The 19,741-nt window shown below is 45.1% G+C and overlaps 1 protein-coding gene across 2 annotated transcripts; it reads right to left on the reverse strand.

Moving 5' to 3' along the window:
* Positions 1–6,612: 6,612 nt before the first annotated feature.
* LOC135397063 (actinia tenebrosa protease inhibitors-like) lies at positions 6,613–19,649 on the reverse strand. 2 transcript variants are annotated; one of them, XM_064628396.1, is made up of 8 exons: positions 18,788–19,649; positions 15,633–15,827; positions 12,816–12,872; positions 12,435–12,617; positions 11,647–11,829; positions 10,714–10,893; positions 10,257–10,440; positions 6,613–6,841 (listed from the first exon to the last, which is right to left on the reverse strand). In XM_064628396.1, the coding sequence occupies exons 1-8, from the start codon at positions 18,837–18,839 to the stop codon at positions 6,787–6,789; spliced, it is 1,089 nt and encodes a 362-aa protein (XP_064484466.1). In that variant the 5' UTR covers positions 18,840–19,649; the 3' UTR covers positions 6,613–6,786. The 2 variants fall into 2 exon arrangements, with proteins under 2 accessions (XP_064484466.1, XP_064484465.1); XM_064628395.1 differs by lacking the exon at positions 18,788–19,649 and adding an exon at positions 16,500–17,211.
* Positions 19,650–19,741: the final 92 nt, after the last annotated feature.

The following is a 19,741-nucleotide window of genomic DNA, read 5'->3' on the forward strand; positions in this document are numbered from 1 at the left end:
AAGATTACACTCAGATTGACTAACGGTGACATTGGTTTGAAACGCATCTTGAATTTCGGCCTCGCGTCATTCGACACCTGTTTCCGCCGCCTTGATAACAATCCATCCATATGCGCTTTCGCAGGTGACCTGCTTGACAGGTGGTCACATCTTCAATGTACATCGTGACCTGAATATGGTTCCAGAAGCACAAAAGGTTATCAACGTAACGTAACGTCTATGCCATATCGTGGTATATTTCCCTCAAATAACCCAAAGGGGAACAAGGTTTGTTAACAAAAATCTTAACAGACAGATTTGCTGTGCTAATTGTGCTATTCATACTTGTATGCATTACCACGTTATATTAAATTTTCCTCAAACACAGAAATGCTCTACGTTGTGCCTGTGAGATTTGATGTTGGACACTATAGCCTATTAGGGTAACGCACATTGTGGCCTGAATATTGTTTCAGAACCACAGATGGTTATCACCGTAACGTAACGTCTATGCCATATCGTGTTATATTTCCTTCAAATAAGCCAAAGGGGAACAGGATTTGTTTACACAAATGTTAACAGACACGTTTGCTGTGCTAATTGTCCTATTCACATTGTATGCATTACCATGTGATATTAACTTTTCCCCAAACACGGAAATGTTCTACGTTGTGCCTGTGAGATTTGACGTTGGACACTATAGCCTATTAGGGTGACGCTACGTCACTAAGAACGTTCTAGTCTGCTTCCCATTAAATCTTGTCGTTACTAAACACGACCTGTCCGTTGTTACGTAACAACAACGTTTCGCCATGGGGGTATATTACGTTATGGCGAGTGATATCTAATGGAATATTGAAGTGATACGGACTTAACAGACATGTTACTATGCTGGATACATTGGGCAATATGTATCAAGATGCTATATGCGCCAGCTGGCTATGTCACATCTATCATTGATTGTTGTACCTAACTGCTGTTCTGATAAGAAAGGCAAAAAAAAAAAAAATAATAAGGTGTTCGTTGTCCACTTTCGTTTTCGTTTCGTTTCGTTTTCGTTTTCGTTTTCGTAAGGTGTTCGTTGTCCCGAGTCCACTTTTGCGATATCCTTACAATCTTAGCCCTGCTGCTGTTAATCTGCCGTCAATATATAATCGAAACGTGCTCTCTACCACAGAAGGCAGGTTATGCGGTGCTGCGTCAGTAGGCGTGTCCAGTACATGCCGATGCTTTCGTACCCGTCGTCCCGTCCACATTTGTGCGTTCTGCCCGTTGCGTTCCTCCAATGGACTCTTTTGGAGGCTTCTCTGCTCGACGAGAGCGCAAGAGAGCGCTCGCGAAAGCATGGTTCACACTCTTGCGCTTTTTGATTGCGCGCGAACGCGGGCGAACGTTACTTAACTTGGTAACAGACGCGTGCAAGACATTTCCCGGCGGAACACAAGGAGTTCGCCCGAGCGGAACTTTCTCCGATGCACGCATCGAGCCGCTAGCGGGAACCAATCGCCGCCTTATACGCTTGCGTGCTGAAGCGCTTCTCCTCTTCTATGTGATATGAATTTCAACACAGCCACAGCAAACATGGAGCGCATGGTGATTGCAAGAAAGAAAGACCCAAACTAAGTGAGGTTTGCATTACGCCAGAGTCAAACTTTCCGCCATTCGTGAAAGGCACGCATTGACTGACACTTGTCCGTATGCATGTGTTGACCAGTCCAGCGGATTGCACGCACGCATGTGTCTGCAGTCTGCACGCAGTAAAACGCAGAAGTGTGAACCAAGCTTAACAGAGCGCATGCTCCCGTTACTCTCATTCCATTTTGCAGATGGCTTGCATTGCTTCCGCAGATAATAACAATCTATCAAAACGAGAAATATACAAATTTAATACTGTGACAAGCACAGAGCTAACGCTGAATCACGGCTGAATAACGGCGCATCTGCCAACGTGTAAACAAAAGATACATGCAGCAAGATAATTGAAAAACGATCTATCAAAACGTGAAATTTACAAATTTAATACCGTGACTAGCACAGAGCTAACGCGGAATATCAGAGAAACACTCTAAACGGTGCATCTGCCAACATGTAAACAACAGACACATGCAGGAAAAAAATAGCAAAACAAATGATCAAAACAAGAAATATTACAAAATTATTAACTTGAAATGGAAATATTATGTCTTTTGAACTATCATAAAATCATCCTTGCGACTTAATCTAGTCGAACAATATACAATTTTCATCCTACTCAGGCACTATAAACATACTTTGACAGAGGTATCCAATACAGTCAAGCAAGCTATCTCTGCTACTTGAGCCTGGTGGCGTCACTCTCTCTCTCTCTCGATCTATACAGCTCAAAGCGAAGAAACAGAACGACCTTTTTCATTCTATGGGTGGGGGACTCTCTCTCTCTCTCTCTATTTCACATTCTTTCCTCCAAAGGGGAATATTCTTAGGACTGGACAAGTTTGCACAGAGGCGAATTTTTTTATTGATCAACTATCGCAAATAGACGTTATTATTATTCGATTCTCAAGAACACAATAAGAATTCTATCAAAAACAAACAATAGCATGCAAAAAAAAATCTAAGAACAGACTTCCATGTCAGTGCAAACTGGTTTTAGAGAAGCATTATCTATGCAAACGAGAAATATTATTGGCGGAAACAATACTCAATCAAAACGAGAAACTTTGCGTTTAATGTATTTCAGATCAAACACAACTATCATGCATACATTATTCTCAACCCACAAAATATCAATCGAGTAAGCAGTTTATTCAATGATAGAAACAATACTGATTCGAAAACGAGAAACAAATTTAATTACATCATTTTGATGATAACTTTGCAACAGTAATTTCTACACGCAGAAGCCACAAACAAACAACTCATCTGAAATGCAAATTATTATAAAAGCTTTCTACAGCGGAAATCAACGCACACAATTCAAAAATACATTCCCAACTAGTAGAATATTTTTATCAATATCAATCGAGTGATCATCTGTAACAAAGTCAAAGCAGTAATTAATTTAGGCAAACATTTTCCTAACCAAGCAGCGCAAATACATCACAGAAACACGTCTCTTTCATTCAGGACCCACTAGTGGATCTGAAATAAGAGAGGGAAGCCATTACCCATAAAGTTCAAGTACACTTTCGTTATGGTTACGCCCGCAGGGAGTTGGGAAATTCTACAATGGTCTTGGTACACAATGTATAGTTGAAAACCATAGACTAGCTCCTGCAAGTCAAGTTAGGGAAGGGAGGTTTCAAGCGCGGTCTTGTACAGCTCGAAGCAGAGTTAACTGGAACGCCGCTTCGACCGCTGGAGCAAGAGAGGTGCCACCCTGGCGGCCTTTAGCAGAAATAAAGGGAGAGGGCGTTTTGACATTCCCATTCCAGTCGGAGGGGTGCTCGCTGTGGTGTGCCGAACAATGCCCAACCAAGCTGGCGTTATCAACGCTGCTTCTGTTTGTGTTTCGGGCGATTGTGTCTGGGATAATGCAGTGAATCGATGTCATGGAACGCGCCTGCACTCTTAAAAATGAGTTTCACCGCATAGCACACCCCTAGCCAACCATTATCTCGAATGACACCGTTACGTGCCCTGATTTGTTGAAAACGGGAGGCGTAAGCCTTTTTTGTGACACTTATGCTGTTCATAATTGTCACAAAAAAGGCGTACGCCTCCCGTTTTCAACAAATCAGGGCACGTATCGGTATCATTCGAGATAATGGTTGGCTAGGGGCGTGCTATGCGGTGAAGTTCATATTTAAGTGTGTGGAAACAGATCGGCGCATGGGCACGCGTCATCCGAAACGCTCATTGTGTGATGGAATGAAATGATTAACAACTTTGCTCTTTCCAAAAATTTACTGTGTTCTGAGTAGAGGATGCGAAGAGGCTTGAACTAACTAACAATGGTAGTCGCGAAACCATCGTAATGAGTTCTTAAATAATAATAAAACAATGGTTTCATGGTGTAGCATCTCGCGTTTCTCGGGAGTTTCTCGAAAGAAGAACTAATTAGTACCCACAAATATTTGTGTGCATGCTCGCACACAGTGCAGGGAGTTAACGTGAAGATTTTCTATTATTGGTGAAGTGGATGGTGATCAGAGCTAAACAAATTCACCGTTACCTTTGTCCTCGCTTCAACTCTCGTCAAGAGAGGTTCGTCCCTACCTCGACTGTGCGTTCCCCAAATTTGCCTCTCCCACCTTTCGTAAATCGCATTTTTTTTCTTTTTGGCTCACATCAATCCTTCTTCTGAAAATTTTCCTCGTCTGGATCACTTCACCTTAATTTTAATTTTGGAAGTTTAGGAGAGGTGAGAGACGAGCGTTGATAACGCCAGATGCGCCTGATTGCGCACTCTGCGGCACGCCACAGCGAACGCCCCTCCGACTAGAATGGAAATGTCAAAACCTCCTCGCCCTTTATTTCTACTAGACGCCGTCAGAGTGGCTCCCCCCCTTGCTCCGCTGGTTGAAGCGGCGTTCCAGTTAACTCTGCTTCGAGCTGCACTTTTTGTGTATGACTCTTCTTTGCATGTTTATGCATGTTATTTATAAGCGCGCGGACAACCCTCCGCCCACGCGCCGCGTGGGAAAAAATACGCGGACGGACCAGATGCGACGGTGGCGCTGCCCCGGCGGGGGTGCCGGCGTTTCTCATTGCTTGTCCCTCCCAACATAATCTTACTACTGCCTTTGGTCCCCATTACCTTCCAGAATTTTTCTTAGAGTATATGCGTTGTTCCGTATTGCGATACTTTCGGCGTTTTTCTTTGTTTCCTTTTTTTTTTTTTTGCGATACAAAGGTGTAGATGGTGAAAGGGCACGCTGGGACAACGAAATTGCCACTTACGTCTGGGACAAACCTCGTTTGCATTCGTCTTCAGTTTGGAACTAGTTGTCATTGCCATTACAGCCGCCGCAGAGAAAAACTTGACACTCATACTGTTATTTTATTTATGTTCAGGAGCCAAGGAGGGCGTTACAGAACGTAGTGGACATTAATAACTATTTCGTAAATACATGTTGATGCAACTACAACCGAAATTAATTTAAAAACATCAGCAAGACACGAGGATGACGTTATGACTTTAACGTTGCCTCGAGTTTAAGGTAAAACGCAGGACGAGAAGAACACACTCTGAAAGCTGAACTTCACCGCATAGCACGCCCTGCGCCAACCATTGCCAGGAATGATAGGGTTACCGCTTCCGATTCGAAGACAGAGGGAGGTGTACACCTTTTTGTGTCAATTATCATATATCCAAATTGCCACAAAAAGGCGTACTCCCCTCGCTCTCTCTTCGAATCAGAAGCGATAACCCTATCATTCGCGGCAACGGTTGGCGCAGAGCGTGCTGTGCCGTGAAGCTGTCTTTTTTAGAGTGTGTTATGTTCAAAGATGATTCACTTGAACACCGCGCACAAAATATTAGTGGTACTTCGGTTGCGCGTGGGATTTGAGGATTTGCATACTATTAATTTTCGATCACAATTACCAAACAGTAAACAAAGTTAGCATTTTACATGAACACATATCGCGGCACGAATGTAACGTGCACTCTAAGAACAGAACTTCACCGCATAGCACACTGTGCGCCCAGCATTGCCACCAACCATCATCACGAATGATGTCGTTATCTGCCCTGATTTGTTGAAAACGGGAGGCGTACGCCTTTTTTGTGACACTTATGCTGTTCATAATTGCCACAAAAAAGGTGTAAGCCTCCCGTTTTCATTGAATCAGAGCTGATAACGATATCATTCGAGATTATGGTTGGCTAGGAGCGTGCTATGCGGTGAAGTTCATTTCTAAGAGTGTAATACGCAATGTATTGCAGGTACTAGATGGTGTCAGTATATGTATGTTAACATGCGTCATCTTACATATCAAGTTTTCCCTTCATCTCATTCTGTAAAAACCAAAAACACAGAACATCATTCCCGAGGTTGACATACTATAATGGTCTGGGAGGAAAAATAACTAACCGCGCATATGCGCTTAACTCTGAATGGAATATATTGTAACGCATAGCAGAAACAAACAACAACGGCTCTACTTGAGCGACGACGAGTGAGGAGTAAAGTGCAAGCGCATACCTCTTTGCTGGAGGTAATGTGGAGAGAGATCTGCACGTCATACTTGATACTTAACGGTACCAGGGCTCCCATAAACAAGCTACTGCCCCTACTCATCAGCGTATGAGTGCAATGTACACAGCATGTCCCTCTAACCAGAGAACACTCTCCCAATCCACCAACCACTTCTTCTATATTCTCGTTTTCCCTTCTGTTTTCTCCCTGGTCGATGCGTAGCCTACCCCGCTTTTCTCCCTTACACCACATATCATCAACTAGAACAAAAAGAGAGGTTTCCAACTTCTACTGAAATTAGTGGAGCTGCACAGCGGTACCCTGCGTGTCACAGAGCTCCATGAGCCCAGCTACTTCTCTCTCTCTCTCTCTCTCTTTAATGAAAAATTAACGTCCAAAGCTCTCGGGAAAAGTACACTGGATTGGACTGGTTTGGAAAAAAAAAAAGAAAAGAAAGAAGAAGGAAAACAGAAAGAAAATAAGAAAACTATACTGCCATCATTCCATGCTGAATCTTTTGTATATGTTTAATCGTAGTGTGAACTCTTGCACGAGCCTCGCCGTTGATGCGAGCACTGTAAGTTCCTCCGTTTTGTAGCATGTACGTCCCTGAGGATGGCGCCACTCACAAACTTCGTCTTAAGTGCATTGTTCTCGGTGAGCAGGTTCAAATATCCATCGGCCTTTATTGTCCATGTGCGGTAAACCAGATTTTTTCAGCAGTCTGCGCGTTCCCATACCTGATGCAGAGAAAACGGGAGAAACGATATATGTTAGTGTCACGTGCACCGCACCTTCTGCAGCCAGCGGGAATAGAAGGAATAGCTGTGACACTTTGCACGCATGTTGTGCCATATCATTGCGAACGAAAATTACACCGCGACCGGTCATATTATATTATGCTTCGATGTGGACCCACTCAGTAACACACGCGTAGAAAATAGGGACCGTGCGACACCTAAAGGGGGCGCGCTGCTTCGTCGCGACAGCGCCGCCAGTGGCGGTCTTGGACGTATCCGACGTGATACCACGCCGCCCGTTCTATCCATTCTCGAGTGGAACCGTAGCTTGCGTGGCGACCGCCGTAAGAGAAGGGCTAATTTTCGAAGTGCAAATAATGTGGAACATTTCTGGGGTGCGAACGAAGAGAATGGAGACAAACTGCACAGAAGCAACCACCGCATTTATAGTGCATCTAACAGTACGGAAGGAGAACAGCCACTCGCGTCTGTCCGGTGAAAACACCTGTAAGTGATACGTCGAGAGGATGGTTATTTGACTCCCCACAAGGTCCTGGCTTGCTAGCGAAGGCTATATACGTGTATTCCTTTGACTCCAGCCATTTGTAATATCATGTTTTTGGCATCATAATACATCTGAGTCTTGTATTCCTTTCGTCGTCTTTGCACACACATAGCTTCGTCACTGAAATTTACGTCGTGCGTCCGTTTTATCCACAAAAATAAACACGTGGGGTCACAACTTATTGCCTGAACGTGTACTGCAGTTTTTCGAGTATCTTCAGATACAATAACGCTAAAGAGAACCTCAAAGAAGAAAATATATGGGTTTTTACCTCGGCTACCGCCGTAGACTTGCGGGACGACAGCTGTGAAATGGTCGGTGCGTAAATAATAAACCTTTTGGACAACGTAGAACTTCTGTTCTCACTGTGAGACTCGTCATACCTTGAGCAATATCGGCTCTGGGCACTGCCGATGAAACACCTCAATCATTATCTCGGAATAGGTTGCCGTTTGGTCGGTGCATTTGACGGTGATACAGTATCCAGCTGCGTTTCACCGTCAAGAACGTGGCAACTGTAAATCATTGATCATTTTGCATGTCCTCATTCAGTTTCATTGAAACTAGAACAAAAGAAATAGAATACATTCGCTCTTGTTGGGCACACCTCATGCAATGGCCGAACGCGCGTCACAAACGCTATTCGCTGCGAGTCTAGTGACCTCGGTGGTATTGGGAGCGTAGAAATCACGAGAAATGAAGCATCTGGTCCCTAATGAAGAGTTCTTTTAGGTGCTGGCACAGTTAGCGATGCTGTGGAAAAAAGAAAAAAAAAAAGATGCCCGCAGTTCACATGTAAACAAAGCTGGCTACCCGGCGGCTATCACGCAGGGTACTTTCTCCGGAGGCCGCATCGCGGCGCCACCTGTCTGTCGCACAGTCCCTATAGCTTCCTAGAGTTCCCGAATCTCCTCCTACTCTGACGTCACAACCGTCGTCTTCGATAGTACGCCAGCGCGGGAGAGGTCACCTGCCTTTGACTGCCAATAAGAATGGCCTTCTCCCCTCTGACGCCAGAGCTTGACAGGTGCATGGATTCGAGTATGCATATCTCGCCAAGTACTGTACGCGAAAAAACAATTATTTTTTCCTCGATGCCCTTGCGTGCAATATAATACGTACGTGACGTGATGACCGTTATACTGTATGTCAAAGTGTCAGCAGAACCCCCACAATATACGTTGTGTTTTGCAGTACATCCTCCAGCTGTATATCTCGTTTTTTTTTAGTTACACCCGCATTGCCGTGAACTCATGCTGTACAGTTATTATTCCGAAGAGTGGTTGCAGCCGGCACAAACCCAGAGGGTTTCGGTGATTCAGCAATCCCGAGAACGTATCTACCGACGTGCAGCTACTAGCTGAGAACTTTTATCTTGTCATAAAAAGTTCAGTGAATTTGACAAGAAGGGTAATTATTATATCTGTTAAGAATATGTGCGAGTTGATGTGCTAATATGGCGAGCACGATGACCTCAACCACACGTGTACAGCTGTGCATTTCTCATTTGAACGAGAAGTTCGATATTGACCATATACTAAGAGCCGTCGTTCCATATGCTCTATCCGATGGCATTAAGACACTGCAGTTGCACACTTGTGGATACAACCGATATATGCATTGCATTTACCAGAGACCTGGGAGAAAGGATTAATACATCGAAGTAAGTAATACTGACTGTCAACGGTAAGGCATGCCACGTACCCCACTGTTTTAGTATCTGACTCTATGACATTGATCCTACACCTCATGAGTGGCGAGAGGTTTCCAAGAGTCTTCACGCAGAGGCGACAAGTTCGCTGCTGGAGCTATTGTTGCTTGAAAATCTCTTACTAGTTCGAACTTTTTTACAACAGAAATTTTCGAGTTAATGACATTTTCCACCACTCATCGTTACCACAGCAACCTGGACAATCTCAAACTATTACAACGGCTGTGTAAATAAGTTTGATGCAGCCTTCTGAAATGAGAAAAAAAGTTGATTTGGCAGTCGGGGTCTCGATAGTTGCCAAAAGAGCTGGGAAGCTCAAAACGAAACCGAAACTTCTTAATGTTCCCTCTCCGATCTGCTGTATACCGCGAGTGACTTCACCGGCAGTCTCTTGTGCGCCGTCGGCTTTTTTTTGGGCACGCGCTTTGTAACTTCTTCATGACAGATGAATGATCAGTCATCTACATCTTCGATTTCGTTCTAAAATATTCGTCGCCGGTATAAGCAAAACCTGCCGAAAGCGGTACACAAGGAGTACCGGTGAGGTGAAGCCCAATGTTGCTGGACTGCTTTTCCATGAACGAGCGCCTAATCGCTCGACGGAAGATATTCCTTTCCTAATTATCTGTGCCACTTGGGGATGAGGAATTGTATGCACGGGAATATTTTACGGTACGGATTGATGTCGCACTGTTACCTCAACACGTTGCTAGTGTGGAGTCTCCTTTCATAGCTATATCGTCAGCGCCGTCATTGTGACCGTCGTCGTCGTCGTCGTCGTCAGGCACAGAGGTCGGACTATATTATCTCTATGGTCGGAAGGAAGAAGACCAAGGAGCAGGGCAGCCACACGTGTCCTCGATACTTCAGGACGCCTGTGCTGACTTTTGTCCCAGCCATACATTCGTTTCATCGAAACCTACGAATTCCCTCTGCTAACACTGGTATTCCTGTCCCCTGGCTATTACAGCTGGAGAAATCCCAATATCATTCAAAACCCTTCTGTATCGTCTCGAAACCATGTTCCTATTCTATAATATAATGAGGCACAATACAGAGTTCTCACACATTCCTGCATTACACCACTAGCGTTACAATGTCAGATATATTCGAAGTAAAGTAGTGGTATGGCTTCTTACTTTGGCCGACAGGCTTCTTTACATTGGTTGTACGTCTCAAAGTTGTTGGCATTGCCCATGCATCCACCGTAGAGGAATATGTTGCAATCCTCTGTCGTGACGTTGTAGTAGAAGCGAGTCACAGATGAAGAGCACGGTCCCCTTTTAAGAGGAAGAATGCACACCTCGCTCTGTTCTGGTTCCCCTACGACAAATGTTAAGCGATGTCAACGTTAAAAGTCAATACTCATGCCCAGCAGCTCAAACACCGCAAATTTGTTTCAGTTTTTATTGGACGCTCAGCTATGCCGAAGGTTCTTTCCTAAGTCTTTGGTCCCCAGTATCTTCCAGCATTTTTCTGACAGTACATGTGTTGCTCCGTATTGCGATACTTTCGGGGTTTTTCTTTCTTGTTTGCTTGCGATACAAAGCTACATATGGTGAAAGCGGACGCTGAGACAACGAAATAGCCACTTACGTCTGGGACAAGCCTTGTTGCACTCCTCTTCAGTTTCGAAGTTGTTGTCATTGCCATGACAGCCGCCGTAGAGAAAAACTTGACATTCTCCGTACTGCCGGTTGAAGGCGTATCGAAGCTTCCAGTCTTTGCAGTCCCCAGGCGTCGGTGGTAGCACACACACATCGATTTTCTTTGGGCCTGTTTAAGGGCATGGTATAAGAGGTGTAAGTGGCGTCGAATATCCATACGACAAGAAATTTCAGTAACGAAGAGGCGGAAATCTGAAGCGACCTGAAGGAAATCTGACCATGTGGCTCGTTAGCCTATCGTCACTTGGACTATTGGTTGCAGCTCACAGTAGCAGTTTCACAACCATAGCAGTAATGCTTCCTGCTACCCTCCTTGGACATCTTGGGACCATTAACTGACATGTTCCTTACGGGGCAGTGTACGAAAGAGAGGAGACCATTGCCACCTAGAATATCCCTTCGAAGCTTCCGGTTCTCATGTCTGTTATGCAAGCGTATGCGTCCTACAAATGCTGTTTACAAACCGCGCAGTGTACTTCCTATAAGGGGAGAGAGGTACTGTCCAGAGGGAACACAAGAAAAGTTTCAAACTAGGGTTGCGCAGCAGCGTTTCTGAACAGCTTGTCTTAGCTGTGGCATGCCCCCGACAGTATGGGATGGTGCTTTCCTCCGTACTCGAAGAGTGAATCGTTCGGGTGCAGATGGGGAGCACTCCATGCTCCGGTATGTTCCCTGTTGTTTATCGGGCTTTCTTCATCAATCGAGGTTTAAACTGTCAAAAGGGGGGGTACTCCTTATACCTACACTGGCTACCTTGGCGGGAGCACACTTTCCTCATCGAGGAAACATGTCATCATTGATCACTTCTGCTACGCAATTGGCGCTGGAGACTACAAGGGAGGAAAGAGGAGCTCTATCATACCTTGACCGCATTTTGCTTCGCAAGCTTCGGCAGTGCGAAAGTTATTCCGGTTACCGAGGCACCCGCCGTACAAGAATCTACTGCACGTTTTATTTTCCGCGTTGTAAGAATATCTCGTCCGCCACATGGAACACGGTCCACGCTTTCGTGGAAGTGGGCACGGATCTTTTAATGCTCTCGGACCTGAAAAGGAAAGCAGGGAAATATAGAAATGAGCGACGAAATGAACCATCAAGACTCAAAATAAGGAGGTGCTGAGCTTCTACAGTCACCGTCAGACGTAACGCCGTAAATGCACACCTGCATTGATTTCAATTCCGAATATACAACCTTGCGCCGGATATTCATCTCGAGGTTATTGTATTCACAGCAGGGGTGGGCAGTATTGATAATACTTTGTATTATAACACTGTTACTGTAATACTCTTGTATTACGTATTATAATATTCATTCCCGAAACGTAGTTGTATCTGTCTTATAATACCCCCCCACACACACACACACACACGAGACTGACGACACACAAGAACCGAGGAATAAATATAGGAAAATTGCGATAACATATCAGAATCCCACCGAACTAGGATAACGGGGGGCCGCCTGAGCGGAACGCCGTCGCTGACAAGATATGCTGATAACAGGATGCGCAGCGTCTACCGCGAGGTCACAAGCGTCAAACCTTCAGTTTTGTCTTAGTTCTCTGTACTACCGCGTCCTCCGTGCTATGGTTTGGGGTGATATGTCTGTGTGTACAATTCATTCTGTGTGAAAGGATGTACTGTGCTTACCTGTGTAACACATCAACTTGCACTCATCGAAGTTTGGGAAGTTATTCGAGGTTCCCCCGCATCCAGTGTAAGTAAATTCTTCGCACTGTTTGGTAGTCCCGTTGTAGAAGAAACGCTTAAGAGATCGGTGACAGTGTCCCGAGTGCTTCGGCTTCATGCAGGCTGCGTTTATTGGGATCCTTTCTTTTACGGGTGAGAGACAAGAGAGGGTGTGATATTAATCATAAAACGACCTTATCGGCGTTATAAATATAACCTACCAATATACATTAATCAATTGAGTTAATCAACTAATGCATTAATCAATCCGTGCAGAACGTGCTGCATCGCGACAATGTATGACTGAATGAAATATGGATAATTAGCGGCACGATGGACTACCTGTTTCTTGGACGTACAGGTTTGGTCCATACTTGTCAATTTCTTCAGTATACCCACCTGGAGGAAATAAAAATTTGATTCATAATGCCAGCACACGACACGGAGCAGAAAACAAGAACACGAGCACCGAGCATATCAGGACAATCTTCTGGAAGCCCTATTATATCTTCCGTGTACTAACGTTTCTTTACGTGTTGATGCTTGATAAAATGTGTACCCTTCCGACAGTTACATTAGCGCCATAGTTATAGGGACCAACCCTACGTACTGGTTGGGAAAAAACTTTACGGAACATGCGAGCGGCGGAAACATGCGGCACTCTACGGCCGCCGGAAGCGGATTAGTGAGATTCAAGGATTCGCATAACGTAACGTACGAACTGGAAGCGGATGAGTTCACTCTTTCGCAGGGGTGGAAAGGTGCGCTGTTAGCGACACACATCGGTAGCTGTCACCATTTCCTAGGCACTCAAGCGACACAGGAACTATACCACTGTGTATTGCTAACAGCGCACCCTTCCACCCCTCCGAAACAGTGAACTCACCCGTTTCCGGCAGCCGAAAGGGTGAAGCAACCGAAAAAAAAAGTAAGTCGCACGCGCGTTCCGTAAACTTTTTGTCCCAGCCTATACGAGTACAACCCAGTATACTTGAACATTACCAACCAGACTTCGCCATTCTCTGTTATTCAGAACTTTAGGGCTGCCCTTTTAGCTCGCATTAATTATGCGTATTTCCGCGTTCTACCTGTTCTTTTTCGCCGTTACGAAGGTTTTGCATTCGGTACCAGGGTATGCCACGATATCCCAGCGTTCAAAATCCCAGATATCAAAATCCGCACTACCAAGACGTCAAACTGCAATATCAAAGGTTACATCTGTGAGGTACGAGAATGGCCGTGTTTCCAAATAGGATATCACTGAGCGACGTGTCACCTTCGCGTGATTTCGATATCCGTCGAAATCGTTTTAGCGAATGAAGTGTACATTTTAGCGACATTTAGGCTTAGCAGCGCGGAAGCGTTGGAGCAACACAAAACAAAGCGACCTTTGTTAGTTTGTGGTTAGGTGAAACCCGTGTCGTACACCTCTCTGCAACGTTAACTTTAATGCTACGACGGCTAGCGCGGAGCATCTGGAGAGCCACCCTATCGGAGCAAAGCAGAACTATAGGGACATAGTGTTGTGGGCTATCCCATTCGTGCTTGGGGGTGTTTATCGAGAAGCCTCCTCCTCATCCTCACGTTAACCCTCCTCCGCGCATTCGGAGCGGAGCCAGCGGAGCGTCTGCTTCTCGGCACCGAGACGGGGAGAGAAGAAAGCGGTCGCAAATCGTGCGGCCGTGTGCAGAATGCTGTACGTGTGCGGAACGCTCGAAAATTGTGTTCTTCTCCATATTTTTATTAGAAAAGTCTAGCGGACTAGACTTGTGAGGGTTGTGCTCTACAACTTTGGAATTACGGGGTCAACCTATTTTCACCAATTATGAAGATGAATTATGAAAGTTAATTAACGGCTGCACTAATTATGATACACCACCACCTTTGAGTAGGCCCCACCGGGAATAGATATTCAACGACTTTTCCCAAAGTAAAATAAATCGCGAGCTTCAGAAAATTCCGTTAAAAATCTTACGTGACGTACCCTGTATTTAGCAGAGGTCGACGTAAGGAAATTGAGCCCGGTGGCAGTAAGTACAGGGAAGAGTATGAAAATTGTGGATATTTCGAACAGAAAGCTGTTGTCGCAGAATAACATTCTTGAAAAATTATTGCAGACGGTGACGTAAATGCACACAAGGGACAGTTTAGGAATGGGGTACTCTTGCGCTTTGGGGACCAAAAGAAATAAGGAGTCGTCGCTTCGCATTGTGCATACCACACTTTGGGTTCTGAGCATGCGCAGTGCCGATGGCAGTGGGTCGCAAAGCGCATGGGTACCCTATTCCAAACCTGCGCAATGTTAATGTCGGAAACGACATAAATTGTCTCGGCTGCAACTTGTGGTGTAGCGACTTTATTGTCCATGTTGACTAATTGGAGGAATTTAACTAACCAGCCATCGCTAGATATATCGGACAACAACATGCTTGAAAGTCGAGAGTAAGCACTGGAACAACAGAGGAAAAGTATTTGCGATACTTTTATTTGGTTGCGGTATGCCATTGCATTGTCTTGTAATCACACTAGTATTGCGCTACTTTTGAGTGAAGTAGCGGGTATGTCATTTTCCGTTACTTATGCCGCTGCCTGTCACACGACAAACTGAATGCCATTCCCAGGCAGCAGCGATTAAACTGAATGAATAATCTGACGTTCTGTTGACGTTCTGAAATCTGTTATAATCACACACATGCCGCGTTTACATAAACTTGACAGGAGCGGGTCGAGTTGAGCTGTCGAGTCAACTGGCTCAAGTAAACGCTGTCGGGTCGACTTGTTTGTCGACTGTAGACTCTACCGCACCGTCGAGGCAACCCGACAGCGGTGACTCGCTCGACTCGACATGCAGGTGCATGTAAACGCGGTTGGGTCGAGTTGGGTACTCGCTTCGCTTGCACGGATCCGACTCGACGCGGGGCTTCGCAGGGATCGCATCCCGTTGGAGCGACTTCATGTACACAGCGTCGGATCGTGTTCAACTCGACTCGACAGTGAACTCTACCCGCTCTGTCGAGTTCATGTAAACGCGGCCACTGAGCCATTCAACAAAAAGAACAGAGTAAGCAGCTACAAAATGGGACAGAGTATATCCATGCTACGCTTTACTTCTGATTAGGATTGCTTGAGGATTATGTTGCAGTATACCCCCGTACTCACGTGGTATGCATCTCCGTTGACATTCGCGGTACGCGACGAAGTTGTTTTCGTTTCCATGGCAACCGCTGTACCAGAAGGTCTCGCATCTTCCGTTGTGCGGGTTGTAGTAGTACCGACTTGTCCACTCTTTGCAAGAGCCTTTCTTTTTGCGCAGGTAGCAGATATCGTACTCTGAATCCAAACTCCCGAAAATGGCTTCCATGAAAAAGAAATAGGAATTATCGCATCGAGAGTAATTTCCTTTTTCTGCACAGCAGTAACAGTTCCGACTGTTTAGAAACAAGAAACTGTGAAGAGATCCCGTTGCGAAGAGTGAGTGCCGCCCCACAGGATGATTTGTGCCGACCTTTGTGGTGTTGACTACTCAGCGTACCGTACTTTGTAACTGGTTGCTGTATGAAATTTGTCTTCAGTATATAGGTCAAGGTTAACCTAATATTAATTGCTCGGCGACAGCTGCACCAAAATAGACACTGATAAACGACGCGTCCTCTACACGTGTTCATTCCCACAGTCACATGTGGGGAAGCAGTTTTAGCTGCAGCTCGTACCCACTCCGTTTGGGTTTACGATGCATTGGGAAAAAGAATGAGGGATAATAAACAAAATTCAAACTATAGAACCCCCCCCCCCCTTCCCCCCGGTGTGAAGGCATTCCGGCACATTTACAGAGTTCTCGCAGTTATGTGCAGTAATGCCAAGTGACGGCATCGCACGTCGAGTGACACATTGGTGGTGATACGTTTATATATAAAAAAAAGGCAAGGTTAAGTGACACGTGCTCAAGTACTGACTACAGCATCACAAGCGTCAAACCTAGAGGTAGCGTCTGATGAGTACTTTCCTAGTATTCACCTCTCCTACTACCTGTAGAGGAGCTCGCGTCGTCTTCAAGATGGCGGAGAAGAGAGTGATTGCCGATGAATAGAGAGTTTTGTACATCGTACGCTGTCGCCTTTGCGTACGTAAAGGATAGCGTTGGTAGTTCTGCGCACGCCCATAACATAGAGCTTCGCGCAGTGCGCAGGACCACCAACGCTGTCCCTTGCGTACGCAAAGGCGATAGCGTACGATATACTAAAACTCTCTAATAAATCAACCTTCTTCCACGAGATACGCTCCAAAAATTGCACAAAGAACATAACTCGCGCGCCTTTTCCTGCCGTCTTCGTTGTTTTCGTTCACGCTGCTCCTGCGATAATATCTTTTGCCTCTTGTCCTTCTCGACATTATATATATTCTTCTTCTTCTTCTACCAATGAGATTCTTCTCCGCAGTGCAAAAGTACTGCGGAGAAGAGCAGTGCTGTTGCTGTTCGAGTTCTGTAATCTCCACTCGCACACGAAGGGAAGTTGCGGCAGTTTAGGGTCAGCGCGAAACATACCTGTCGTCTGCTGTTCGTATCATTCATTGAGTGCTCCTGCTGGGGTCCGCTAGATGGCGAGCAGCCAGTTAGAGAGGCGAATTGTACGCTAATCGCGCGTTCTAGATAACGATGCATTGCAAAAAGTCGAGTGCGAAAGCGATCACAATATGTGTAATGAAGAAAGCACCGTTTCAGCGATGTATCCTGTCCTACACAGTAAATCTTTTTGCACCCTTTAGGGTGTAGAAGGGGTGTAATTTGCGGATAACACCCCACGTTTTTCAGTTACACCCTTCGCTACACCCTTGTCAAGCTACAAGGGTGTTTCATGGGTGTAAAATGGGTGTACATTAGAAACACACCCTTGTAACACCCTAAAAACACCTTATGACTGTGTTACTGTCTGCGGATGTCCGAATTCCCATGTTTGTTACAACCCGCATTTCGATACCGGGAATGGGATTGAGGGGGGAAATATAAGTTTGTTCTAAAAAAAAAGGAAAAACACAAGAGGAGGGAAAGGATTGAGGCTTTTGAACATATTCATAGCTAAGGCTGCCGTCATGTAGTATATGTGGACTCTGAGAGTTTTGTGACGTGATGCGTCCCCCAAAAATCAGGGTTCCGTTATCGATGCCAGTTTACCTGCGCTGACTGTCTTATATGCTTGTTCCATGCAAATTTCGTACTAATTCACCCGTAGAAGGAGTATCCTATAATCAGGACCGCCCGCACGAGCGTCGGTAGCTCAGTCGGTAACGTGTTGGCTTGCCGTTCTCAGGGTCGCTGGTTCGATCCGGGTATGACACGAGGTAAAATTTCTTCCAGCATCGGTGTCGGATATGGGCTATGCATGTCAAAGAACATCAGGTGGTCGAAATGCAGCGTAACGCACTAGGCTATCATCTATTATTATTCCATACTGAAAGGGTGTTTTTCCGAAATAACACCCTTTTTGAAAGGGTGTCCACATTAACACCCTTTCGAAGGGTGTTCAGGAACACCCTTAAAGGTGTTCGCCATGGGAAAGTTCAAAAAACACCCTTAAGGGTGTAAAAAGTTTTACTGTGTACTGAGCACATTGATGCAGCAGCCATTATGCAGGCAACACCGTGAATCGATTGACTTCGTAAACCAAAGATAACTTACGGGATTGTAATCAAGATAAAACGAATTAAAAGGGTGTTTAGGAGGACGTATAACGCTCTAAATTCGGACACATATCAATTCTTTGCGGAACAATCGTAAAAGTAAAAGAAGGAACGAATAAAGATGTTGAGAGCATAACGTGTCCAATGGCCTATGCAGCCTGCTAAGCCTTGCATGTGCGCGGGTCGTCTGCATAGTCTCGTATAGCGGTAGAAACATTGTTACAATATTTATTTTGACGCACGAAACAAATTAATGCGTTCCAGCCTCAGAACAGCAATTCCCATCATATTTATTCAGACGCATTTTTGCAATTTCGAAGAATAGCCTGCGCTGTCTCACTAAATTTTTGGTAGATGTGCCTTCTCCAGTTAATTTCGAGGCATCACCGGCAGTGGCCGAATGGGGTATACGCTGTGGGCTACCACGGCGACATCAACACACCCGAGTCACAACAGCACTCCCTTTTTCCTTGCGTACCCAGTAGCGAAAATCTCTATTATCTTTGCTAACCCCCTACATGAAGGATTATGCAAGCTTTCTTATCAGTTGAAGAGCAATAAGATGTTGACGTGCACGTGCTATGCAAAACGATCAATTTCTCCTGCGCCGTAATCTTTTACACTGAAAAGGTGCTTACCATTTATAGCTGGTGCGATGTATGCCACCAAAACGAGGACATGCGTTCGCATCGCTTCCGGCCTTGTTGTTTGGACTCTCCCTTAAGAGGTCCTCGTCACACGATGAGCAACTTTTTTACTCTCGTTATGAGTACTTTGGAAGGACTCCAAATGGGCGTCATCCACGTGTTTACGCTGATATGTTCAACATTGTGTTGTGCCTTCTGTAGTGATGTATCGCGTCCGCGGCCTTCAGGACCAATTTGTTCATTCTGTGATAGGCATGCGTAAGTATAAAGGAGGTCAAGTACACAAGAAAAAAAAAAAAACTTTAATTTATAGAGTGCAGTCTCGTTCTGACGTCATACATGGAGAGAAGCGTTCCAAATTAGCAGATCGTGACGAAGATCATGCCAAACATTCTCTCATTTACCAGGGCTATTATTATTTAATTTATCGATTAATATGATTATTATTTAATGCTTTTGATTGTTTGTCAGTGATAAACTTACTCATATTTTTACTGAAAAATCTCAGTGAGGACATGGGTGCCCTGCAAATATGAGTCGTGCGACAGTTCCATGTCGATACGATTGATACTTTTGAGGATATCGATGCTGCATCAGAACTGCTATTGAGGCAAGGGCTAACGACTTGTTGGGATCGAGCGTTGCAAAGCCTGAGTGTCTGTCCACCTGTGCGTGATACTTACGACAAAGGTCCGACATCTGTCACAATGAACCCGAAGCTATTTAACTTGGGCTACTCTGTGCAGGAATATCAGAACGTCTTGTTTTCATTGGCGTACTGGTTTTACTGTAGCACTATGTAACCTGCAACAAAGTATAAGGTATGCTTCCGTCTTTTCACTTCGTAGTCACTTACATGCTCGTCCTAATCGAAGTCACCGTGTGTTGGGGTGTCATGTGTAGCAGTGCATATTTTTCGGAGCTAATGGAATAAAAAAGCAAAAA

This window comes from Ornithodoros turicata, chromosome 6, assembly GCF_037126465.1.
Source record: "Ornithodoros turicata isolate Travis chromosome 6, ASM3712646v1, whole genome shotgun sequence".
NCBI classification, from domain to species: domain Eukaryota; kingdom Metazoa; phylum Arthropoda; class Arachnida; order Ixodida; family Argasidae; genus Ornithodoros; species Ornithodoros turicata.

Excerpts from the sequence above, each read along its gene's own strand:
- LOC135397063 (XM_064628395.1), bottom strand. The coding sequence starts at position 16,638 with ATGTTATGGGCGTGCGCAGAACTACCAACGCTATCCTTTACGTACGCA. Across the intron at positions 11,830-12,434 it reads CAAGTTGATGTGTTACACAG|GTCCGAGAGCATTAAAAGAT; the intron begins GTAAGCACAGTA and ends TTTCCTTTTCAG. Across the intron at positions 10,441-10,713 it reads CAACAAGGCTTGTCCCAGAC|GGGAACCAGAACAGAGCGAG; the intron begins GTAAGTGGCTAT and ends CATTTGTCGTAG.